This window comes from Schistocerca nitens, chromosome 2 (genome assembly GCF_023898315.1).
Source record: "Schistocerca nitens isolate TAMUIC-IGC-003100 chromosome 2, iqSchNite1.1, whole genome shotgun sequence".
In the NCBI taxonomy this organism is placed as follows: domain Eukaryota; kingdom Metazoa; phylum Arthropoda; class Insecta; order Orthoptera; family Acrididae; genus Schistocerca; species Schistocerca nitens.
Genome location: NC_064615.1, coordinates 139,220,365 through 139,248,102, shown reverse-complemented (window position 1 = coordinate 139,248,102; position 27,738 = coordinate 139,220,365). Strand labels below are relative to the sequence as shown.

The following is a 27,738-nucleotide window of genomic DNA, read 5'->3' as shown; positions in this document are numbered from 1 at the left end:
GAAAAATCCAAGTTTTTGACCTTCTCCCCTTGAGTGTTATCTGCTATCTTGAAAACACCACTAAGAAATGCCACTTTTTTCATTTCTCCTCAATAACTCACTCATTCTGGGCAAAAATTTGCCTTATCAGTTTTAAAGAGTGTCCAATTTCCTGCAAGTTTCATATACATGGTGATTATAATTAAAATTAAACTTTCAAAAGGCTGTAGGAATAACACCACTGGTCAGAATGATGTCAAATTGCAACGGAGTATCATCGGAGAAGGGGGAAAACGCATGGCAGAAGAAAAAAAATATTCTGAAAATTGATCAAGAGATGATGCTGTATGTGTCATAGTACATAAATGAAAACACCTGTCATGTGCATGACCCATTGAAGTTGGTAACATGCTGAGTACATGGCTTTTCCTCCTTTCTCAACTGCGACATTTGCTATGACTGCCTCAATGCAGGATCGCACTCTGCTTGTAAAGCTGTATTACAAGAATGATGACTGTGCACAAGTTGCTCTGCAGAAGTTCCAGACACTGAGAGTTTGAAAAAAGGTGTTGGTTCGATGACTGCCGTGGGTCTGGAGAAAATGATTTGGAAATTCAAGAAGACGGTTTCTTTTGGTGGCCAGCCTCGTAGAGTGAGGAAACGAATTGATTCAACATCAGTGGGAGCAGTAGCCACAGCAATGCAGGAGGAGATGAGTGGTGGTGTGCAAATGTGTAGTGCAAGGAGAATTGCCTGAACATTGGAAATACCCATGAGCATGGCGCTTAATATCCTACAAAACATCCTTCTTTGCTATCCATTCAAAATTACCCATGTGTACCAGTTGCTTCATCTGTCCACAAAATCTTCCATGGCCAATCATTATCCATTTCCATGTGAGCAAGAAATTCTAAAGCAAAGGTTCCTGTTGACTTGCTAGCAAGAGAGACCTTTGCTTTAGAATTTCTTGCTCGCATGGAAATGCTCAAAGATTGGCCATGGAAAATTTTGTTTTCAGACAAAGCCCACTTCCATCTGGCAGGATATGTCAATACACAGAATTGTTGAAAATGGGCAAAGGAAAATCCACACGCAAACCAAACAGTACCATTTCATCCTGAAAAGGTCACTGTGTAGTGCAGGTTTACGGCATCATTTATCATAGGACCATATTTTTTTGAAGAGACAGGTGCTTCCAGTCCTGTAACCTGTACTGTCAGTGGTACGTGCTATGAGTGTCTTTTGTGCAACCATGTCGTTCCAGCTCTCCAACAGCGTCAATGTGTGGATGGGATAGTTTTTATGCAAGATGGCACACCTCTACACATTGTAAATCCAGTTAAGCAGCTGCTGAAGCGCCATTTTGGAAATACTAGAATTATCAGCCACCATTTCCCTACAGCCTGGCCATTCCAATCACCTTATCTTAATTCACATGACTTCTGGCTGTGGAGCTATATGAAAGTTGTTGTGTTCAGTGTTACTGATGTGATTGATGCTGTTTTTGGCCTCAGGACAATTAAAAACCGATGTGATTGATGCTTTTTATGCAATTTTTGGCTTCAGGACAGTTAAAACCTGATTTTTCCCATCTGATGTGATATGATCTTGCCGTGGTGGATGGGCTTGCATAACTAACAGTATCACACCTGTACACCCATGCACACTGAGTAGTACAGTTTGTTTAACATCAAACATGCACCTTGGGCATTGTTGTATGATTCATTTGTCATTTTTTGTCTACCACTACTACATTATGATGCATACATTTTGTAACTATTTATTTTTCTTCTGCCACACATTTTCTCCCTTCTCCGATAATATTCCATTGCAATTTAACATCATTGTGACCAGTGGTGTTATTTCTACAGCAGTTTGAAAGTTTGACTTTAATTATAATCACCCTGTATAACAGTACAGAAAGTCATTAAGGTGAAATAATTGACATTGTAATTTTTTGCAGTTTCTTGGCATTTTTGCAGGTTTTTACAGTCCGTATCTCAGTAGCTGTTATGAATTTTCCAACGTGCTAGATATGAAATGTGCAGGAAATTTAACGCTCTTTAAACCTGATGACAGCATTAAATGCTTTTTTTTCCAAGACTGCAAGTAATACAAAAGTAGAAGAAGGACTAAAACTTAGATTTTTTGTGAGATATGTATACATACTACGTACCTGAAAATCAAAATTTCTCCACTTATTGCAGCCCAAACCCTTTTTCAGAGCTCTCTATTGGGCTGTACTGATGTTTAAGACAAATGCTTCACTAGTGCTAATACAGATTTCATACATACTTTAATAATATGCCTTACATCATTTTACATGCACATTCTTGCACTCTGAGTGAAGATATGATAGGACAGTAATTATTTGCTAGGCATTCACTTTTTTTTATATTTTTAAAGATGAGTTGTGTTAATGCAATTTGTACAGCAGTTAACTTCAACTTTGAAGGATGATTTGTATTTTGCCTCACTAAGGTAACAGATCTTTCTTGTATGTGTTATCGTGGTATCTCTGCCAATGGTTAATATTTCTATATTGTATTTTTTGTATAGTTAGTGTTTACTCAGTCTCACACACACCATTATGCCAGTTGATATAATGCTGGCACAATCAATAATTAATTAAAAGTGATTAATTAATAGTCACTGACTAATTACTACATTTTATATTTATTGTAATTTATATAACGTTTAATCCAAATTTTATTTTTCAAATAAATTTGTATAAAAAGATTTAATTTTGGTGGGTATATGTTAGGGTAAAGTACCACAGTATGTAATGAATGCAGTATAACTGCTGATGCCAACAATGCTGTGAAGTAAGTTCAGCAAACAAAGGGTAGTATGCCAGAGACTTTGGTTAATTATGGGCAAGTTAGGATGCAAAGACTGCTTCAAACATTTAAAAAGTTAATATATGGCACACAGTGTTAACAAGATGGATATTTTGAAGTGTCTATATTCTGGAGAGGTGAATCCTGTTAATCAATAGTGTTCAACATTCAGTCAAGTTGACTTTTGTAATTTAATGGTGGAAAAAACTTCATTCACAATACACTCAAGTGCCAAAGAAACTGGAATAGGCATGTGTATTCGAACACAGAGATATGTAAACAGGCTGCGGTCGGCAATGCCTATATAAGACAAGTGTCTGGTGTCAGTTGTCAGATGGGTTACTGCTGCTACAATGGCAGATTATCAAGATTTAAGTGAGTTTGGGTGTGGTGTTATAGTCGTTATGTGAGTGATGGGACACAGCATCTCTGAGGTAGCGGCTGAAAAAAGATCCTGCAAGAGCGGGACCAATGATGACTGAAGACGATCATCCAACGTGACAGAAGAGCAACCATTCCGCAAATTGCTGGGGATTTCAATGCTGGGCCATCAACAACTGCCGGTACCCTTGATGACCACGACAAAGTTTTATGCCTCACCTAGGCCCATCAACCCAGCATTGGACTGTTGATGAATGGAAAAATGTTGCCTGGTCGGATGAGTCATTTCAAATTGTATCAAGTGGATGGACATGTACAGGTATGGAGACAATATCATGAATCCATGGACTGCATGTCAGCTGGAGACTGTTCAAGCTGGTGGAGGCTCTGTAATGGTGTGGGGCATGTGTAGTTGGAGTGATATGGGACCCCTGATACATCTAGATATGACCCTGACAGGTGACACATACATAAGCATCCTGTCTGATCACCTGCATCCAGTCATGTCCACTATGCATTCCAATGGAGTTGGGAAATTCCAGCAGAACAATGTGACACCCCACACATCTAGAATTTCTACATAGGGGCTCCAGGAAAACTCTTCTGAGTTTAAACAGTTCCACTGGCCACCAAACTCCCCAGACATGAACATTATAGAGCATATCTGGCATGCCTTGTAATGTGCTGTTCAGAAGAGATCTCCACCCCATCATATTCTTATGGATTTATGAACAGCCCTGCAGGATTCAAGTTGTCAATTCCCTCCAGCACTATTTGAGATGTTAGTCAAGTCCATGCCACATCATGTTGCAGCACTACTGCATGCTCACAGGGACCTTACACTATATTAGGCATGTGTACCAGATTCTTTGGCTCTTCAGCGTAAGAGTAAATAGATTATTTGGAATGAGTGGGTCTTATCTAAGAAGATACAGAGAATATGAACTTCATCAGATAGGACACAATCCTTAGCAAAATTGCAGGGTATACTTTAAAAAGCACAAAGAATTTCAAGGTCTAAGAATAGGGATCTTTTTTAATAGCAGAAGAGAAGATGAGATAGGAAGAAACAGCACAAAATGCTGGCTATACTACCTAGGGAAATGTTGAAAGAAAGACAAAAATACTGAAAGTGGAAAGGAGAGTCAAAGGTCAAATGCATAGCCAAGGGAAAAGCTAATGTGATTGTGTAAAGTAGGTGATATTAACTTCAGTTAACTTTAATAATAGTGTACAAAACTGTATTTGATGATTCTAGTTTTGAATTCCAAAATATTATGAAAGATATATCTATATACAGCTAACTTATCATTTCAATTTTTATTTATGAACTGCTAATGAAAAATAATGACTCATGTTTGGAGGGCTTACCTTGATTTGCATGTTGTCCTGCACTGTCCATAACATAGTAAATAAGTTCCTCTACTCTGCGTATCCTCTTATCCATGAAATCCAAGCGGTATGCTAGCTTTTCTATAGCCCCAAGCAAATAGAGATCTGTTTCTGACACATCCCTTGTTGGTGGTACACGCATAACCTTTTGGCCACGGTGGGTTCCAGTTACAGCAACCAAACTTTTTAATAATGGCGTGATGAGTCCTTGCAGCTCTGGATCCCAATCTTGTAATGAAGCAGTTTCTTCATCTGCATATAAGTGAAATGCATTATTTCTTTTTCATTTGTATGAAAAACTTTATTTTATTTATTTGTCTGTTTACTGAATATGTGTTTCTTAGATCTACAGTAGTGATAGACCAAATCATTTGTGGTCTGCTGGCTAGTGACACATAGAGAGTAGGCATACATGATAAAGTCTGCTTGCCAGATTATCCACAACAGGTATGATACAATCAACAGTTTGAATGTGTTTTTCAGATGGTTTCCACACTTTGCTAGGCAAATGACAGGCTGATTTTCCACCTCCACCTAAGAAACACAACACACAGAAAGTTAAAATACAAAGTTCTTTATTTTAAAATAAACTTCCTTGTAGTCTATACAGACCTGTGTAGATTTCAGAGGGCAGTTTTATGTTCTGGGACAAAAATCTAATAGATTGCCAGTACACATCAGGCAAGAATTTGAAAATTCCCAAGTATTCAAAAACAAAGTAAAAGAATACTTCATTAGCCACTCCTGTGAGTAATCAGAATATCTAAATTCAGGTGAAAATTTCTCATGATTCAATGTTTGCCTTAAACAGATTTTGACTTTACCAGTACACATGCAGTTGATAGTGGTCTGTGCAAAATTATATAAATGCTTTGTTTCAAGTATTAGATAAAATATAGTGTACAATACAAAAGGAGGAGCAGTGGGATTTTTCAGAGTACCTTTTTTCCATTTGTCTCTGTCACCTTCCCTGCTTCCAATTCATTCTCTCACATGCCTCCTGCTCCTCTTCCTCCCCCTCTCCAAAGCAAATATTTGTAGTCCTTTCAATTCCATTACTTCTCTTCCCCTCGCCCCTCCCTCCTCAGCACAGCTATTCTGATGCTGCACCTAGCAGACCACCATTCTGCCACTGCCACATCTCTACACATTCCTTCAGGCATCACTACAGCATCTTCCTCTTTACTGTCACATCTCTATACATTCCTTCAGGCATCACTACACCATCTTCCTCTTTGTACACGATGCTGGAGCAGGTAGGCTGCGTGCATTACATCTGTGCTTGAAGATGTGGTGGCGGAAACAATCGAACACTCTCCAGGAATCTCAACAAGGAGACTTGTCACACAAATTCCTGGAATGAGCCACAGTAGTGTTTGGAAAATAATGCATCACAATGCAATGTACCCGTACCACCTCCAATGAGTTCAGTGTTTTAAGATACAGACTTTAGTTGAAAGACTTATATTCTGTCAGTGGATGCAACAACAAACTTTATGCAACCCTACATTCAACAATGACATTTTATTTACAGATGAAGCAGAGTTCACTCATGATGGTGCGTTTAACTATCACAGTTCTCATGTTTGGAGTCATCTAGGCTTCAATCCATATGCTATGCATGAGTTCCCAATTCAGTGTCATTTCTCATTGCATGAGTGGTTAGGAGTACTAGATGACTTCTTACTGGGCCATACATGTTACTAGACAAACTCAATGTACAGAATTACCTGCAGTTTCTGCAGCATCTTCTCGCTGGGTCACTTGAGGATGTTCTCTTTGAGCAACTTCAGAGGAGGTGCTGCATGCATGATGGAGCCTTGGCAGATTTTGCTACTATGGTTAGACAAAACCTAACACATCAATATGGCCAAAGATGGATAGGGTAAAGAGGACCTGTACCACGGCATCCAAGATCACCTAATCTGAGCCTCGTGGATTTCTGTGTTCGGAGCCACCTTAGAAGTGTAGTGTATGCCACCCACATTCACACGGTTGAAGAACTGAAGTGGACTTGCCAATGTTTGTCAAGGATTTTGAAATGATCCAGGAGGGTTTGAAAGTACTTGAAACTCATTGTAGCAAATGGGTATAGGCCATCGTTCAGATACAAGGATGACACTTTTAACATCTCCATTAACTACGAGTACAGTCATGTAACTGTTGCCTTGTTCCAGATACTCTCAGTGAAAATATCAGAAAACTCTTACATATCATTCTAAGCAAAAGCTGTGCACTAGGTAATCTAAGAATAAAGACATTACAAGATTCCAGTGACAATAGACAACTATTTAACACAATGAAAACAGTCAGCTTAAGCGATACAATATCAAATCCAACATGTATAACTGCAAGCTCCTGTAAACTACCTATGTGCCTTTCTCAGTACAAAAGTGAAGTTATAGAAATAGCTCTGTCAGACCATGAAGCAACAAAAATATTTTTAAACTTCTAACATCTCCATTAACTACGAGTACAGTAATAACTGTTGTCATGTTCCAGACACTCTCACAAGGGGAGGCCGCCAATTGTGAAATTCAGATTTGATTCATACTGCGCATAATAAAAGCTCATGGCCAGAGGTGTAATGTGGCAAAGCACCAAGATGCACTTCTCAGTCGTTGTAGAGAAAATAGACAGTTAAAAGAAACCGTTGCGGTGAAAAAAAAAAAAAATATATATATATATATATATATATATATATATATATATATATATATATATATATATATATATATGATGTGACTTACCGAACGAAAGCGCTGGCAGGTCGATAGACACACAAACAAACACAAACATACACACAAAATTCAAGCTTTCGCAACAAACTGTTGCCTCATCAGGAAAGAGGGAAGGAGAGGGAAAGACGAAAGGATGTGGGTTGTAAGGGAGAGGGTAAGGAGTCATTCCAATCCCGGGAGCGGAAAGACTTACCTTAGGGGGAAAAAAGGACGGGTATACACTCGTACACACACACATATCCATCCACACATATACAGACACAAGCAGACACCTCACAAGCAGACATATTTAAAGACCAACTGTAATGCCAAATGTCAGACAAGCCTGAGAAAATAGAATATGGGAGCGTAATCTGGCTAGGGCGAAGGCATGTTTGCGGAGGGAATGTAAATAAAACTTAATGGGGTCGTTGTGGGGGTGTTGTGAGGGTGACATGGTATTAGAAGGTGGAAAGTGTAAAATGAGGCTGAAATGAAAATGAAAATAAAAATATATGGGGAGAGATAAAGGTGAACTGGAAAGTAACTGGAGATCTGGTGTGAAAAAAGGCGAGAAGGTGTTGGTTACAGCTGGGCTATGTTGGACTTGGGTTGGTAGACAACGATGTGCACAAAGGTTAGGTGGTTGTGTTGCCGCCAAAACACGTTAAAGGACGGAGAAATTCGGGAAAATTACGAAAAACTGCGTGTAATATATTAAAAGGAGTGGTTTTGTGGTGGCAGATTATGAAAACGAGGCTAACAATTGTCTGACGAAGAAATAATGACGTTAAAACCTGTGGGAAGCGGATAAAAATTATCAGTGAGGTGCGAAAAACAGAGATAAAGCGAAAGTTATTAGAACTAGCCGAAATGGTTGTTTAAAAGGTGAAAGGAACTGTTTGTGAACTAGAAATGGTGGATTTTATAGCGGCGGTAGTGTTGAAAGCGGCAAAAAAATTTTTTTGGTTATGGTTTGGAAGTGGGTTACGTATTATAGAGTATATATAGGCGGGATAAAATTGTATAGCAGATTACGGTAAAAAGGAGAAGGTGAATACAAAGTGAAACTACTGGCAAAAACAGAAAGAGAAAATAAGACGACAGAAAAGATTTCGAAATGCAACAGTGACAATAACAAACGTAATTGTTGGGTTCAAATTACTGATATCAATATAATAGAGGGAAACATTCCACGTGGGAAAAATATAAAAAATAAAGGTCTTTAAATATGTCTGCTTGTGAGATGTCTGCTTGTGTCTGTATATGTGTGGATGGATATGTGTGTGTGTACGAGTGTATACCCGTCCTTTTTTCCCCCTAAGGTAAGTCTTTCCGCTCCCGGGATTGGAATGACTCCTTACCCTCTCCCTTAAAACCCACATCCTTTCGTCTTTCCCTCTCCTTCCCTCTTTCCTGATGAGGCAACAGTTTGTTGCGAAAGCTTGAATTTTGTGTGTGTGTTTGTGTTTGTTTGTGTGTCTATCGACCTGCCAGCACTTTCGTTCGGTAAGTCACATCATCTTTGTTTTTAGATATATTTTTCCCACGTGGAATGTTTCCCTCATTAATTAATTGCTTATGCATGTTGGTGAAGGCGGATCGCTCTCCAATTGTACCGCCTCCATTTTTCCGTTTTTTTAACAGGGTGTACCAAAGCTCTCCCGTCCGCACTGATTTTCGACAAAGTTAAAAGTTGCGCTAGGGACCGCATCTACCTTCTTTCGAAGTTAGCAGGCAACTACGCTAGTTACGCAATGGCTCGTTTCGGCCCATTCAACGTCTGTTCTTCAAGTGTAACGAGCGAGTAACGGAGTTTATATTTCATACCTGCCACAGCAAATTTATGTTCGTGGGGTCTCTATTCTAATTCGAACGTTTGACTTACGCTATATGTATTCATTTCGGAATATCGTTTCTACGTCTTCCGTTAACTATACGTGGTTAACATTATGAAGACAATAACATTTGTGAAATACAACATTGCTTACGGAAGACATAATGATGTTCGAAGTCGCCAGTTTTTCCACGACAAACGACTTTCAACAACATATTATATACATAATTGTTGCAACTGATTGCCGGGAATTATATATATATATATATATATATATATATATATATATATATATATATATATATATATATATATATATATATGTATATATATATACACTTGAATTACAAAAAACAAATACTAAAAAAAAAAGGTTGCATGGCGAGAGACTAGATCCGGCGACCTTCGGATTACGAACCCGAGCGCTTACCGCTGCACCACGACGCTGTAGCAAGTTATTAATCGTAGAGAGTATTTCACTGCAACGGTTTCTTTTAACTGTCGATTTTCTCGACAACGGCTGAGAAGTGCATCTTGGTGCTTTGCCACATTACACCTCTGGCCATGAGCTTTTATTATGCGCAGTATGAATCGAATCTGAATTTCACAATTGGCGGCCTCCCCTTGTCAGTGAAAATATCAGAGAACTTCTACACATCATTTAAGTAAAAGTATTGCGCTTATACTACTAGTTGATCTAAGAAAAAAGATATTAGAAGATTCCACTGACAACAAACTAGTACTTAACACAATGAAAACATGTGACTTAAACAATACAATATCAACTCCAACATGTACAACTGCAAACTTCTGTACACAGATAAGTCACATATTCTCAAATCTAGGTCCCTTTCTCAATACAAAAGTGAAGTTACAGAAATAGCTCTGTCAGACCACTATCCAAGAAAATTATTTTTAAATCACACCACCACAAGAGAAAAGATTAAAAAAAATTAGAAAATGAAGCCTAAATTAGCAAAACCTAGCAACCATCAGGCATAAACATAAGATATAAGGATGGGAAATGCTGGATAGTGACTCTTTACTGGGTCATAAATGACATTTTATAAATATCTTCTGTCTCAATCAAAAAGTCTAGTAAAAAATACTAATGCCAAAATCATACATAAGAACAAAAAATATTTTGGTCTTCAGGAACAAGATAAAATTGTATTGTATTGAAAGTCAGAAACAACAGCACAGCTACAATGAACCAAAGTTTGTTCTTCTTCCACATACAAGCAAACAGTTGAGAACACAGAGACAAACACAGAAACAATCCACTTACTAATATAGAAACAATCCACTTACTAATACAAGCAGTTCCTGAAAATAATTGTGAAAACAATATGAGGGCAAGTGGCTGCTGCACTAGTTGGTTTTATCTACACTCCTGGAAATTGAAATAAGAACACTGTGAATTCATTGTCCCAGGAAGGGGAAACTTTATTGACACATTCCTAGGGTCAGATACATCACATGATCACACTGACAGAACCACAGGCACATAGACACAGGCAACAGAGCATGCACAATGGGGCACTAGTACAGTGTATATCCACCTTTCGCAGCAATGCAGGCTGCTATTCTCCCATGGAGACGATTGTAGAGATGCTGGATGTAGTCCTGTGGAACGGCTTGCCATGCCATTTCCACCTGGCGCCTCAGTTGGACCAGCGTTCGTGCTGGACGTGCAGACCGCGTGAGACGACGCTTCATCCAGTCCCAAATATGCTCAATGGGGGACAGATCCGGAGATCTTGCTGGCCAGGGTAGTTGACTTACATCTTCTAGAGCACGTTGGGTGGCACGGGATACATGCGGACGTGCATTGTCCTGTTGGAACAGCAAGTTCCCTTGCCGGTCTAGGAATGGTAGAACGATGGGTTCGATGACGGTTTGGATGTACCGTGCACTATTCAGTGTCCCCTCGACGATTACCAGTGGTGTACGGCCAGTGTAGGAGATCGCTCCCCACACCATGATGCCGGGTGTTGGCCCTGTGTGCCTCGGTCGTATGCAGTCCTGATTGTGGCGCTCACCTGCACGGCGCCAAACACGCATACGACCATCATTGGCACCAAGGCAGAAGCGACTCTCATCGCTGAAGACGACACGTCTCCATTTGTCCCTCCATTCACGCCTGTCGCGACACCACTGGAGGCGGGCTGCACGATGTTGGGGCGTGAGCGGAAGACGGCCTAACGGTGTGCAGGACCGTAGCCCAGCTTCATGGAGACAGTTGCGAATGGTCCTCGCCGATACCCCAGGAGCAACAGTGTCCCTAATTTGCTGGGAAGTGGCGGTGCGGTCCCCTACGGCACTGCGTAGGATCCTACGGTCTTGGCGTGCATCCGTGCGTCGCTGCGGTCCGGTCCCAGGTCGACGGGCACGTGCACCTTCCGCCGACCACTGGCGACAACATCGATGTACTGTGGAGACCTCACGCCCCACGTGTTGAGCAATTCGGCGGTACGTCCACCCGGCCTCCCGCATGCCCACTATACGCCCTCACTCAAAGTCTGTCAACTGCACATACGGTTCACGTCCACGCTGTCGCGGCATGCTACCAGTGTTAAAGACTGCGATGGAGCTTCGTATGCCACGGCAAACTGGCTGACACTGACGGCGGCGGTGCACAAATGCTGTGCAGCTAGCGCCATTCAACGGCCAACACCGCGGTTCCTGGTGTGTCCGCTGTGCCGTGCGTGTGATCATTGCTTGTACAGCCCTCTCGCAGTGTCCGGAGCAAGTATGGTGGGTCTGACACACCGGTGTCAATGTGTTATTTTTTCCATTTCCAGGAGTGTATTTACAAATGTGAGCAATTCCTACCCACTATCTTTTACACATTACAGCAATAGAAATTCTTCTATGGACTAGAGGGAGTTGTGAAAGAGAAACTTCCTCAGTTTATTTTCAAATTTTACTTTGCTGCTTTCAGACTTTTATATCACTGAGTAAGTGATCAAAACTTTTTGTCGCAGCATTGTGTACCACTTTCTGTGCTAAAGACAATATTAATGTGGAGTATTGTAATTAAGTACATCATTGCTCATTTTGAACTGTAGCAGGTTGTTAACAACAAACTTCAAGAGGGAATAAATATGCTGTGCAAGATGATCTTGGGTGAGCACCACATATTTTTCTTACATTTTTGCACAATGAAAATTTTCTTTCTTGAAAATGAGTTACCCCAGAACATGATTCCATATGACATTACTGAATGAAAACATGCAAAATATGTCAACTTACTGATTTGCTTTTCCCCAGTATTTGCAATGATTCTGTATCTACACCTATTCTCTGCAGACAACTGTGAGGTGCATGGCAGACAGTACGTCTCATTGTACCATTATTAGGGTTTCTTCCGGTTCCATTCAAATATGGAGCTTGTGAAGAACCATTGTTTGAATGCCTCTGTGCATGCAGAAATTATTCTAATTTTATCCTCATGACCCCATGTGAGCGATACATGGAGGATTGTAGTATATTCCGAGAGTCATTGTTTAAGGCCAGTTCCTGGAACTTTGTTAATAGACTTCCTGGGGACACTTTACATCTACCTTCAAGAGTCTTCCAGTTCAGTTCCTTCAGTATTTCTGTGACACTCTCCCAAGGATCAAACAAATCTGTGACCATTCCTACTGCTGTTCTCTGTATACATTCAATATCCCCTGTTAGTCAGTATCCCCTATTTTGTAGAGTCCCACATACTTGATCAATATTCTAGAGCCAGCTCCATGAGTGTTCAGTAAACAATGTCTTTTGTAGATTGATTGCACTTCCCCATTATTCTACCAGTAAACTGAAGTCTACCACCTGTTTTACACATGACTGAGCCCATGTGATCATTCCATTTCATATCTCTCCTAAGTGTTACATCCAGGTATTTGTATGAGTTAGGTGATTCCAGCAGTGACTTACTGATATTATAGTTACAGGATACTATGTTATTTCATTTTGTAAAGGGCACATATTAAATTTCTGGACATTTAAAGCAAGTTACCATTCTTTGCAATACTTTGAAATCTTATCAAGATCTGACTGAACCTTTATGCAGCTTCTTTCAGATAATACTTCATTATAGATAACTGCCTCATCTGCAAACAGTCTGAGGTTACTATTAATATTATCTACTGCCTCATCTGCAAAAAGTCTGAGTTTACTATTAATATTATCTGCAGGGTCATTAATTTACAACATGAACAGCAAAAGTACCAAAACACTTCCTTGGGGCACACTTGGAGTAACTTCTACATCTGACGATGACTCTCCATCCGAGATAACATGCTGTGTCCTCTCTACCAAAAAGACCTTAAACCAGTCATTAATTTCACTTCACACCCCATATGATCATACTTTTGACAATAGGCATAGTTGTGGCACTGAGACAAAAGCATTTTGGAAATTAAGAAATACTGCATCTACCTGACTGCCTTGATCCGAAGCTTTTAAGATGTTGTGTGAGAAAAGTGTGAGTTGGGTTTCACATGATCAATGTTTTCAAAATCCATGCTGGTTAGTATTGAGGAGGTCATTCTGTTCAAAATTCTAAGTGGAAATGTGGCTGAACCAAATTGTTTTAAGAGTTCCAAAATGTGCTTTTTCCAATTTAAATTATCAGCAATATGGACACCTAACAATTTAAAGTTTCCATCCTACTTATTATTCCCTCACCATGTGTTACACATACCATTGATTTTGTACCCCTAGATGTCCAGAACTGAAACCATTCAGTGAAAACCAGTCAATGTTGGGACTTTTAAGAACTTCATTTACCATTGTTTCTGTAAGTATGTGAGGATTGATTACAATACTAGTGTCATTTGCAAAAGAAGTATTTCTGTTTGTTGTATATTAGACAGAAGACTGTTTACATTTATGAGGAACAACAGTGGACCTAAGATTGTGCCTTGGGGAACACCATGCATGATTTCTCTCCAGTCAGACGTATGTCACTGGACAACATTCATTGAATTATTAAGTACAACTTACAAAGGGGAGGGCTCAAATAGTTGGTGCGGCAGATGCAGTGTCATGTGCACAAGTCATGTGGCCCACCTCAGCAGCCTCTGTTGGCCGGCTCATTGCAGGATTGATGTGAATGCTGAACAGGAAGTAACCTACCCATTGGTGTGTGTGAGGAGAAATCCAGGGAGAAAACTGAAAGATGTGAGTGGATCCACTCCCACACTGCTGAATGGCTGTACCTTTGCTGGTCCAGTTGGCTTACAAGAGATCATAGGTGCTGGGTAATGTACACAAGCAACTGTCAACCACATCAGTGTTGTGACAGATTTGTAAAATGTTAGCCAAGAAATTATCCTGTATGAAGACTTCATGGAACTATTTCTTTAAAAAATCATCAACGGCATGGACAGTGTTCAAATGGTTCAAATGGCTCTGAGCACTATGGGACTTAACTTCTGAGGTCATCAGTCCCCTAGAACTTAGAACTACTTAAACCTAACTAACCTAAGGACAGCACACCTATCCATGCCCGAGGCAGGATTTGAACCTGTGACCATAGCGGTTGAACAGTTCCAGACTGTAGCGCCTAGAACCGCTCAGCCACTCCGGCTGGCTGGACAGTGTTATTTCACATAATTGTGTGTTTTTTCAAGTAGGGGGATTAACTTCCCAATACATTATGTAACTTTAAATCAGTATGTACTTTTTGTTGTTGTTGTTGTGGTCTTCAGTACTGAGACTGGTTTGATGCAGCTCTCCATGCTAATCTATCCTGTGCAAGCTCCTTCATCTCCCAGTACCTACTGCAACCTACATCCTTCTGAATCTGCTTAGTGTATTCATCTCTTGGTCTCCCTCTACGATTTATACCCTCCACACTGCCCTTCTATGCTAAATTTGTGATCCCTTGATGCCTCAGGACATGTCCTACCAACTGATCCCTTCTTCTAGTCAAGTTGTGCCACAAACTTCTCTTCTCCCCAATCCTATTCAATACCTCCTCATTAGTTACGTGATCTACCCACCTAATCATCAACATTCTTCTGTAGCACCACATTTCAAAAGCTTCTATTCTCTTCTTGTCTAAACTATTTATTGTCCATGTTTCACTTCCATACATGGCTACACTCCATACAAATACTTTCAGAAACGACTTCCTGACACTTACGTCTATACTCGATGTTAACAAATTTCTCTTCTTCAGAAACGCTCTCCTTGCCATTGCCAGTCTACATTTTATATCCTCTCTACTTCGACCATCATCAGTTATTTTGCTCCCCAAATAGCAAAACTCCTTTACTACTTTAAGTGTCTCATTTCCTAATCTAATTCCCTCAGCATCACCCGACTTAATTCGACTACATTCCATTCTCCTCGTTTTGCTTTTGTTGATGTTCATCTTATATCCTCCTTTCAAGACACTATCCATTCTGTTCAACTGCTCTTCCAAGTCCTTTGCTGTCTCTGACAGAATTACAATGTCATTGGCAAACCTCAAAGTTTTTATTCCTTCTCCCTGGAGTTTAATACCTACTCCAAATTTTTCTTTTGTTTCCTTTACTGCTTGCTCAATATACAGATTGAATAACATCGGGGAGAGGCTACAACCCTGTCTCACTCTCTTCCCAACCACTGCTTCCCTTTCATGCCCCTCAACTCTTATAACTGCCATCTGCTTTCTGTACAAATTGTAAATAGCCTTTCGCTCCCTGTATTTTACCCCTGCCACCTTTAGAATTTGAAAAAGAGTATTCCAGTCAACATTGTCAAAAGCTTTCTCTAAGTCTACAAATGCTAGAAACGTAGGTTTGCCTTTCCTTAATCTTCCTTCTAAGATAAGTCATAAGGTCAGTATTGCCTCACGTGTTCCAACATTTCTACGGAATCCAAACTGAGCTTCCCCGAGGTCAGCTTCTACCAGTTTTTCCATTCGTCTGTAAATAATTTGCATTAGTATTTTGCAGCTGTGACTTATTAAACTGATAGTTCGGTAATTTTCACATCTGTCAACACCTGCTTTCTTTGGGATTGGAATTATTATATTCTTCTTCAAGTCTGAGGGTATTTCGCGTGTCTCATACATCTTGCTCACCAGATGGTAGAGTTTTGTCAGGACTGGCTCTCCCAAGGTCGTCAGTAGTTCTAATGGAATGTTGTCTACTCCCGGGGCCTTGTTTCGACTCAGGTCTTTCAGTGCTCTGTCAAACTCTTCACGTAGTATCTTATCTCCCATTTCATCTTCATCTACATCCTCTTCCATTTCCATAATATTGTCCTCAAGTACATCGCCCTTGTATAGACCCTCTATATACTCCTTCCACCTTTCTGCTTTCCCCTCTTTGCTTAGAACTGGGTTTCCATCTGAGCTCTTGATATTCATACAAGTGGCTCTCTTTTCCCCAAAGGTCTCTTTAATTTTCCTGCAGGCTGTATCTATCTTACCCCTACTGAGATAAGCCTCTACATCCTTACATTTGTCCTCTAGCCATGCCTGCTTAGCCATTTTGCATTTCCTGTCGATCTCATTTTTGAGGCGTTTGTATTCCTTTTTGCCTGCTTCATTTACTGCATTTTTATATTTTCTCCTTTCATCAATTAAATTGAATTTTTCTTCTGTTACCCAAGGATTTCTACTAGCCCTCGTCTTTTTACCTATTTGATCCTCTGCTGCCTTCACTACTTCATCCCTCAGAGCTACCCATTCGTTTTCTACTGTACTTCTTTCCCCCTACTTTTTATCAATTGCAAATGATACTTCTGGGCGTCTATGGATGTAGGTTAGTTTGTATGAACAGTTAGCAAATAGTGTGGAAGTATAGACAGTATAACAAGATGTATACATTTCTGATTTCCCACAATGATTTTAGTCCTCAAGCTACTCCATTATGTCATCATTCAAAGCTATTTATGACTCTGTTTACCTGTATTTATCCTGAGTATTGCAATATTGTATCTGACTAGAACTTGAGTTGTGGACAGACTCATGCTTAACTCTGTTTTGGGTACCTCTGGTCATCGAGACTGTGTGTGTGTGTGTGTGTGTGTGTGTGTGTGTGTACTCAAGGAGAGCATACAACTATTGATTGAGGCCAGATGCTTCCTGTAATTACTCTTTACATATGATTGAACTTATTGATATATGACTGTGAACTTTATTCATTTTGTTGTGTCGAAACATTTTTTGCTGGTGTGTACCCATGTGGTTTGGATTCATGGGTCGGTCACCACATTGTAAGCTTAGACGCTAATAATTTTTCATTATTTTCTTTGTTCATGAATCAACATATCCTTAAATACTCTGGTTTATGTGGCTGATTGATTTTGTGTTATATTCCTACTCATGATTGAGTATATTCTTCCAGTCTCTACCCTTCGTTGTGAGTTTTTTGAGTCAGCTCACTCGTTGTACACTTAGGCTCTAAATTTTTTCTCTTCTCTTCTGAAGATTTTGAAGGTGTGACTTTATAGACATAAACTTGCAATTTGTAACTCTAGTAATTTACATTGTCTCTGTATTTATTTCTGTAGTTTAGTGTTGTAAAGTTTTAATTTTGACTTTGTATCATTTGTCCCGTGACAGAATGTTACACAGATCTGAAAATTGAAATTCCATGTCCTGATATATGTATAAATTATGATTTGTGTAGTAGATATTTTTCTTGAGTTTTCTGCAATATGTTATGTATCAGATACTTCTATACATCTGTATTCTATCTTTTGGCATGATTTTGTACACTGTTTGGTATACCTAATAGTACATCACAAAATATTGTAAAGACATTGGCTCCAAATTTTGTGAGGGGGATATTGCAAAGGGACACTCTCCTCTAGCATCATTTTTCCTCAAAAGAAGTAGTCGATACCAGAACTAATTTTTGAACTTTGGACAGGTCAGTATTGTCTCAACTGTTTATCAGAAAAATTTCATATAATTTTATAAACAATATGTTATATTTCAAGCTAAAAACTATGAAATAGATTTGCTTTATTTTTGTTGTGACAGTGCCACGACATTTACAGTGCCGCCATGACAGTAGGCGCAAACGGCGATAGAGGCGCTACGCAACTCGGCTGAGCATGGGAGCGCCACCTAGCTATGAACGGCGCCGGCTGCACGTCACGGCACAGCAGTCGAATAAGAGATATTGAGTTGTTATCATGTAATCAGCTATTGTTTCTAAGTGAGTGTGTTTGAATATCCACACAATTATTGGTGATTAAAGGTTATAACACTGTGTTGTGGATTTGTGTGTTCGTGACGGGGCAGACATGGAACAACTTATGCAAGCACTCATTGAACAACAAACACAGCTGACGGCTACTATTCAGGCACAACAAACACAGCTGATGGCTGCTATACAGGCGTTGTCGACGTCGCTTACTCATCGTCTGTCTTCCTCTTCTCTGCCTCCATTCCCTCCGTACAACGAGGCCGCTGAAGACTGGGAGGATTATGAGAAGCGTTTGCGGCAACACTTCTTGGCTTTCGGCGTTATCGACGCTCCTATGTGTAAGTCGTTATTTCTATCTTGGATTTCCCCACGGAAAAAACACCCACGTCGTTGCCGCCCTCGTGGTGTTCTACCGGTGTCGTAAACAGCCCCATCAATCTTACCGGGCTTGGGCAGCGGAACTACACGGTCTGAGTCGGAAATGTCAGTTTGTCACGGACACTCATCATGAGTCTTATGCTGATTCAATGGTTAGGGATGTTATTCTACGGCTTGCTCCTGATAAAGAAGTTCGGCAAAGTGCCCTACAACTGCCAAACCCGTCGTTGTCGGAAGTTCTAAGCATCGCTCAATCCTTTGAAGTGTCTCACGCTGCTGGCGCGTAAATAGACGCGTGGTGTGATGTAGGCTCTGTACAGTCAACTTTCGACATGGACAATTTGCCTGTTTCACAGGAGAACAAAGATGTGGCGGCAGTTCACTCTCTTAAACAACATTGCGTTGGACCACAACGCTCGCAGCGCAAACAGCAACCACAGAAGCAGGTTCGTTCCACACTTCCTTCTTGTCCACGTTGTTTCGTACAGCATGACAGGGCCGCGTGTCCAAAATGTTGGGCCACATATAATTCCTGTAGGAAAAAAGGCCACATTGCTTCTGTGTGTCAGTCCCCTAAAGTTCCTGTCGACGAGGACGAGGCATCGGACATGGATGTTAACTGTGTGCTTTCTCAAACAAATAAGTTGTTTGTTACTGTTCATGTTCTGGATAAAGACATTCGCATGCAAGTGGACACTGGCTCTGCAGTAACTCTCATTAATTCTCGCACGTATTTGGAGTTGGGCTCCCCTCCCTTGTCTCCAGTTGCGCGAAATCTACGAACTTATAATAAGCAGAAAATTCCTATCATTGGCCAGTTTGATGCTTCCACCGCCTAGAAGTCTATTGTTAGGCCCCTCACGTTTTATGTGGTGGATCATGCGAGCACTGAAAACCTGTTCGGTTATGATGCTTTCCAGTTCTTTGGGTTCTCCATTGATGATGATGTGCACCTCATATCTGAGGATATTCTGTATCAACAGCAGGATGGATTGTGTTCTGAATTTTCGTCCGTGTTCTCTGCTGGTCTGGGTCGTGCCAAGGATTTTGAAGCCCACATTACTCTTAAACCTACAGCTCGCCCTAAGTTTTTCCAGGCACGCCCTATTCCGGTGGCGTTGCGTGCATCTGTCAAGGCTGAGATAGGCAGGTTAACAGCTTCGGGGATTCTCCTTCCTGTTACCTCCAGCGAATGGGCACCGCCTATCGTGGTGGTTTCTAAACCAAACAGGAGTCTGTGATTGTGTGGTGATTTTAAAGCCACTGTCAACGCTCAGAGCATCATTGACATTTATCCTCTTCCCTGTCCTGAGGAGTTATTTACCAAGCTCGCTGGGGGCCAGTTCTTTTCCAAACTTGACTTATCGGATGCATACCATCAGTTACTGTTGGATGCTTCTTCCAAGGAATTTCTCATTATCAACACTCCTTGTGAGTTGTATCAGTACCAGCGGTTACCATTTGGCGTTGCTAGCGCGCCAGCCATTTTTCAGCGGTTTTTGGAACAGCTCATGGCTTCCGTTCCCAGCTGCATAAACTATCTGGATGACATTGTTGTCACGGGGGCCTCCACTGAGGAGCACCTTCGCAATTTGCGTTCCCTGTTTCGGGTTTTGCATTCGGCTGGGTTGAGGTGAAATCTGAACAAGTCACAGTTCTTCCAATCCTCCATTGTGTATCTTGGTTTCCACTTGTCCCGTGAGGGTGTACGTCCTCTACGACAGCACGTTGCGGCCATTACCGCTCTACCCCAGCCGTCTACGGTCAAAGAACTTCAGGCGTTTCTAGGCAAGGTTGCTTATCATCACACATTCATTCCATCTGCGGCGGCGGTAGCTCACCCTCTGCATCAGCTGTTACGCAAAAACGTCCCTTTCTGTTGGTCCTACGAGTGTGAGCAGGCTTTTGTCCGCCTGAAGGCTCATTTGCAGTCGGTGCCTTGTCTTGCCACATTCCGTCCGGGTCAGCACTTGGTTCTGGCGACTGACGCGTCACAGTATGGCCTAGGGCCTGTTCTCGCCCATCGGTATGAGGATGGGTCGGAACGACCCATCGCCTATGCTTCCAAGACCCTCAACGATGCGCAACGGCGTTACTCTCAAATCGAAAAGGAGGCGCTCGCCATCATTTATGCTCTAAAAAAGTTCAGCGTTTTTTTGTATGGTTCTAAGTTTCACCTCATCACCGACCACAAGCCGCTGGTCTCTCTGTTCAGCCCATCAGTGTCCCTTCCGGATAAGGCAGCTCACCGCCTGCAACGTTGGGCCTTATACTTGTCTCGTTTTCACTATGAGATTCACTATCGCCCCACGGCCCAGCACGCCAACGCTGACGCATTGTCGTGATTGCCGATGGGCCCCGACCCGGTTTTCGATCGTGATGAACTACTCTGTTTCCACATTGATGAGGAAGAACGTCGTGCGTTCGAGGGTTTTCCACTTACAGGTTCGCAGGTCGCGTCGGCTACTGCGTGGGACCTGGTCCTGCGTCAGGTGATCGGTTTTGTTCAATGGGGTTGGCTGGACAGGACCAAGGGCCGGGCATCGGTTCCCCTTCGCAACTACCATGCCTTGCGCCTTCGTCTGTCTGTTCGTGATGGTGTTGTTCTTCTGCCCACGGATGGTGCATCTCCACGGGTCGTGGTGCCAGCCTCTCTTCGCAAAGATGTTCTCAAACTGTTGCATGAAGGCCATTGGGGTATTTCTCGGACTAAGTCCCTGGCCCGCAGGCACGTTTATTGGCCCGGTATTGATTCGGACATCGCCCACATGGTTGCTGCGTGTGGTCAGTGTGCTCCACAACTGGCTGCACCTCATACAATGCCCTCTCCATGGCCTGATCCGGCGCAGCCACGGGAACAGGTGCACGCTGACTTTGCCGGCCCCTTCCTCGGTACTGGCTACTGTTGATTGACGCCTTCTCGAAGTTTCCATTTGTTGTTCGATGTCCGTCACCCACCACTGCGGTGACGACGCTGGCTTTGTCCAAAATCTTTGTGCTAGAAGGTCTTCCATCCACGATCGTCACGGACAATGGCCCTCAGTTCTCTTCGCAGGCCTTCCGTGATTTTTGTACTGGACAAGGGATTCATCATGTTACAGCACCGCCCTTCCATCCGCAATCTAATGGGGAGGTCGAGCTCCTTGTCCACACTTTCAAAAGCCGGATGAAAAAATTCCTTAGTGATTTTTCCACAGATGATGCTCTGCTGCAATTTCTGAGTTCTTATCGCTTCACGCCTCTGGGTGATCGCAGCCCTGCTGAACTCTTGCATGGCCGCCAACCGTGCACTCTACTGCACCTGCTTCACCCTGTCAGGCCTTGTGCTGTGTCCCCTAGTGCGGGAAAATACTCGGTGGGCGCCGACGTGTGGGCACGAGGGTATGGATCTCACCCTAAATGGATTCCAGGGGTGGTCAAGGCTCTTCAAGGCCGCCGGCTTTGTGAAATACGTACGGACGACGGCATGGTTGTTCGCCATTACGACCAGATGCTCCCACGAGTGATGGCGACGCCGGTGCCACCGCCCCTTCCTTCGCCTCCACCAGCCCGAGAAGCCAGTCCTGTCGCTGCTGCCGATCTACAGTACGTGTTGATGCAGCCGACGTCGCTACTGCTTCCGAGTACGCCGGAACCGGCCCCAGCCACGACGCCGCCTTCTCCGGGACCCATCTCTCTGGAGCACATCCCCAGGTCCACGACACCTATGGATGCTGCTCCGGAGTTTTCACCCATCATCTCATCCAGGAGGCATGTTCCATGCACGAGCTTCCGTCCTGGACATTTTCGACCATACTCTCGTGTCTCTCCGCGGGATCTTCTCGGGGCCTCACAAGAGGCCATGGATGTCTCCGCACTGTCCATGTCTCCAAGGAAGTGAGTGTTCTTTTTTTTTTTTTTTTTTCAAGGGGGAAAAGTGTTGTGACAGTGCCATGACATTTACAGTGCCGCCATGACACTACGCGCAAACGGCGATAGAGGCGCTCCGCCACTCGGCTGAGCGCGGGAGCGTCACCTAGCTACGAACGGCGCCGGCCACACGTCACGGCACGGCACTCGAATAAGAGATACTGAGTTGTTATCATGTAACCAGCGATTGTTTCTAAGTGAGTATGTTTGAATATCCACGCAATTATTGGTGATTAAAGGTTATAACAATTTTCAATGTTACAATCTATATGTACTAGCTCTGTATGTACAGTTTAGAAATATTTGAAATTACGAAACATTTGGCACACTTAAAATTTTTATTATTAATTATGCAATCTGGCACTGTTTAATACATTTATTTCTGGATTCATTTATACATTAATAGAAATTCTTTTGTCAAGAAAATTCGCAAAACCCTTGGAATATCGTTATTATCACAGAGTGAGGAAGTAGTAGTGGGAATGCCTCTGATGTGATCAGACTTTTTGTATTTTGGAAGAACAATGTAATTTCAGCTTTGTTAATGTGTAAATTCAAAAGACAGTGTGATATAGACCTAGTAAAATGTGAAGCAAATAAACATCAAAAAATAAAATATCTGCACAGGTATTTATCAAATTTATTTACGTCAATTGGAACATGGAAACCTACTTTGTGATAATTTCTGCTTCAAGAATCAGACCCACAGACATGAAGATCTGGAACCAGCTGGGAGAAAAGACAATAAGTAGTAAGTTTCTTGTAAATCTTACTCCTCTCATATTTTTTGAAAAAAATTTACCATTGATAACAGTAGTAACATCAAAAAAGGAGGGAGGGTAGATTACAACGCCAGGAAATGGAACCTCATCCACAAGCCCATAAACAGGGCCATGAAATACAAATCAAAGGCGTCATAAACAGGACCAAAATCCTAGAAAAAGTCTCTTCAAATTTGAGAGGGATAATTAATAAACATATTTTCCAAATATCTCTAAAAACTTTCCAGTCAGAATACTGCTACCATAGTATAAACATTATCAATGGAACAGAAACCTTCCATCACCCATTGCCTGCAGTGTCCATGAGTGGGTGAACATTTACAAAACAATTAATCCTGGAGCTCAGTAAGGAACAACAGCTTCACTGTATATGTTACATATAGTCAACCACCAAATATAATTGTAATATAATCCATGGGTGACTTACCATTTGATTTTGTACTAGGTATGGCAACCAGTAGTGTAAGCCAGATATGAATTCTTGAAAAGAAGACCATTGCTGTTTCAGATGGCTGAAAGCAAAGAATTAACTATAAAAATAATGTACTTTATTGACCCACAACTTTAATAACATATTTCCAGAAAATATATTTAAAGGACAAAGTAAAAATTATATGCAGGATTATTAACCAGCAAAAAAGTAACAGAACTGGTCAAATTAAGTTACCAAATAACAGCTACTGTAAAAATCATGACATAGTTATATCAGTGACCACCAGTTTCAATGATTATTTGCTCACAGTAGCAGCAACCATGCCATAGCATTTTGTACTAGGTCCACGCCCACCAGGTGTGTTCCTAGAACTACTGACGTGATGGTGCAGGCATTCATTGTGCTGTTGGAGACTGCTTTGGCTTTCTGTCATGCCCTTGTCATTCTCCTGGCATTATAGGTTTGGTACACACCTATGAGGTGCACTCTGTGTTGAACGAGGATGCTTTGGGAATTGCATATTCTTTCCATGCATGCCGCAGCAATCTCTGGAATTCTGTTCTGTGTCTGTTCCCAGACACTACAGACATGATGGTGCAGGCATTCTTTGTGCTGTTGGAGACTGCTTTGGCTTTCTGTCGTGCCCTTGTCATTCTCCTGGCATTATAGGTTCGGTATGCACCAATAAGGTGCACTTTGTGTTGAATGAGGATGCTTTGGGAATTGCATATTCTTTCCATGCATGCTGTAGCAATCTCAGGAATTGCATTCTGTGTCTGTTCCCAGGTTTTGGAGCAGACACAGACATAGTACAGAATTCCACATGGTGACCACTGCCACGAGAGATTGCTTTGACATGCATGAACAGAATACACAATTCCCACAGCAGCCTGATTGGCATGAAGTGCACCTTTTAGGCATGTACCTACCACACCCACAACAACAGGACTATCTCATTTTGCAGGATAAGGTTTCATTTGGCACTGACCTTACACGTTGTTCGGTGTTGGCAGAGCTACAAAAACTTGTTCCCATTTCCACCAAATGGTCAAAACATGGTCCTGTCACAGTAATGCAGGTCACTCTGTTCCTATACAGGTTGCAGAAGGTGGTGGACATAGCTCTCTCTGACTTCTGTTGAATTCCATGTTAAATTGGAATGATCACATGCGCAAAGCTGCAGAAATGCTAGCAGTTGCAAGAGGCATAGGGAATATTTGAAATTTTACTGTAACAGATAGGTTCGAAAAAGGTGACTCGTTTCTAGATATGAGAGTTCCAGAAATATGATTCAATAGTGGCTGTAATCATTAAAGGACTTGAAACTTCCTGGCAGATTAAAACTGTGTGCCCAACCGAGACTCAAACTCGGGACCTTTCCCTTTCATGGGCAAGAGCTCTACCATCTGAGCTACCAAAGCACGACTCACGCCCGGTCTCACAGCTTTACTTCTGCCAGTATCTCGTTTCCTACCTTCCAAACTTTACAGAAGCTCTCCTGCGAACCTGCGTGCATCCATGAGTCGCTGCGGTCCGGTCCCAGGTCGACGGGCACGTGCACCTTCCGCCGACCACTGGCGACAACATCAATGTACTGTGGAGACCTCATGCCCCACGTGTTGAGCAATTCGGCGGTACGTCCACCCGGCCTCCCGCATGCCCACTATACGCCCTCGCTCAAAGTCCGTCAACTGCACATACGGTTCACGTCCACCCTGTCGCGGCATGCTACCAGTGTTAAAGACTGCGATGGAGCTCTGTATGCCATGGCAAACTGGCTGACACTGACGGCGGCGGTGCACAAATGCTGCGCAGCTAGCGCCATTCGACGGCCAACACCGCGGTTCCTGGTGTGTCCGCTGTGCCGTGCGTGTGATCATTGCTTGTACAGCCCTCTCGCAGTGTCCGGAGCAAGTATGGTGGGTCTGACACACCGGTGTCAATGTGTTCTTTTTTCCATTTCCAGGAGTGTGTATATATATATATATATATATATATATACACTCCTGGAAATTGAAATAAGAACACCGTGAATTCATTGTCCCAGGAAGGGGAAACTTTATTGACACATTCCTGGGGTCAGATACATCACATGATCACACTGACAGAACCACAGGCACATAGACACAGGCAACAGAGCATGCACAATGTCGGCACTAGTACAGTGTATATCCACCTTTCGCAGCAATGCAGGCTGCTATTCTCCCATGGAGACGATCGTAGAGATGCTGGATGTAGTCCTGTGGAACGGCTTGCCATGCCATTTCCACCTGGCGCCTCAGTTGGACCAGCGTTCGTGCTGGACGTGCAGACCGCGTGAGACGACGCTTCATCCAGTCCCAAACATGCTCAATGGGGGACAGATCCGGAGATCTTGCTGGCCAGGGTAGTTGACTTACACCTTCTAGAGCACGTTGGGTGGCACGGGATATATGCGGACGTGCATTGTCCTGTTGGAACAGCAAGTTCCCTTTCCGGTCTAGGAATGGTAGAACGATGGGTTCGATGACGGTTTGGATGTACCGTGCACTATTCAGTGTCCCCTCGACGATCACCAGTAGTGTACGGCCAGTGTAGGAGATCGCTCCCCACACCATGATGCCGGGTGTTGGCCCTGTGTGCCTCGGTCGTATGCAGTCCTGATTGTGGCGCTCACCTGCATGGCGCCAAACACGCATACGACCATCATTGGCACCAAGGCAGAAGCGACTCTCATCGCTGAAGACGACACGTCTCCATTCGTCCCTCCATTCACGCCTGTCGCGACACCACTGGAGGCAGGCTGCACGATGTTGGGGCGTGAGCGGAAGACGGCCTAACGGTGTGCGGGACCGTAGCCCAGCTTCATGGAGACGGTTGCGAATGGTCCTCGCCGATACCCCAAGAGCAACAGTGTCCCTAATTTGCTGGGAAGTGGCGGTGCGGTCCCCTACGGCACTGCGTAGGATCCTACGGTCTTGGCGTGCATCCGTGCGTCGCTGCGGTCCGGTCCCAGGTCGACGGGCACGTGCACCTTCCGCCGACCACTGGCGACAACATCGATGTACTGTGGAGACCTCACGCCCCATGTGTTGAGCAATTCGGCGGTACGTCCACCCGGCCTCCCGCATGCCCACTATACGCCCTCGCTCAAAGTCCGTCAACTGCACATACGGTTCACGTCCACACTGTCGCGGCATGCTACCAGTGTTAAAGACTGCGATGGAGCTCCGTATGCCACGGCAAACTGGCTGACACTGACGGCGGCGGTGCACAAATGCTGCGCAGCTAGCGCCATTCGACGGCCAACACCGCGGTTCCTGGTGTGTCCGCTGTGCCGTGCGTGTGATCATTGCTTGTACAGCCCTCTCGCAGTGTCCGGAGCAAGTATGGTGGGTGTGACACACCGGTGTCAATGTGTTCTTTCTTCCATTTCCAGGAGTGTATATATATATATATATATATATATATATATATATATATATATATATAAAACTAGTTTACTATGATGATGCTGTCTGTATGTGACTAGCGTGCAGCGCCGGTGACCTTTGGCGGGAATGATTCACGTTTCCAGCTAACGGTAGAAGCTGAGAGAATGGGGAGGCCTGTTGCGATGCGGGAACGTAGGTGACTTAACCATGTCGCCTTCTAGACAGCTGAATAATTAGTAGGTGTTGGACAGCTTTCGTGATCATGTGGAAATTTCAGAAGATTCAATATGGATGTGCGTTTGTGCTGGACCATTATTCCCTCCCATGTAAATTGTCTGACTGCTGCTGCACATTTCGCACCTTTAGTTAGCTGAGAGAAAATCGATTGTGGTGTGCACATCTAGCAGGTGAAAGACAGGTGGAAGACACGTTTGCCGGTTCTCTAGACATGAGAAATACCTTAGTTCACTTTCTAAATTATAAGAATGATTTGGAATCTGTTACATCACCGAAATCGGTGTTCATGAG

At 42.8% G+C, this 27,738-nt stretch overlaps 1 protein-coding gene across 1 annotated transcript in view; it reads right to left on the bottom strand.

Annotated features, from left to right (window-relative positions):
- LOC126234300 (oxidized low-density lipoprotein receptor 1-like) overlaps positions 1 to 27,738 on the bottom strand; it is a 174,789-nt gene that overhangs the window by 36,089 nt on the left and 110,962 nt on the right. Inside the window, exons 2-3 of the mRNA XM_049942986.1 lie at positions 23,792 to 23,876; positions 4,572 to 4,844 (exon numbers count right to left, since the gene is read on the bottom strand). Coding sequence (XP_049798943.1) covers positions 4,572 to 4,844; positions 23,792 to 23,876 — 358 coding nt within the window. The remainder of the gene's footprint in view (positions 1 to 4,571; positions 4,845 to 23,791; positions 23,877 to 27,738) is intronic.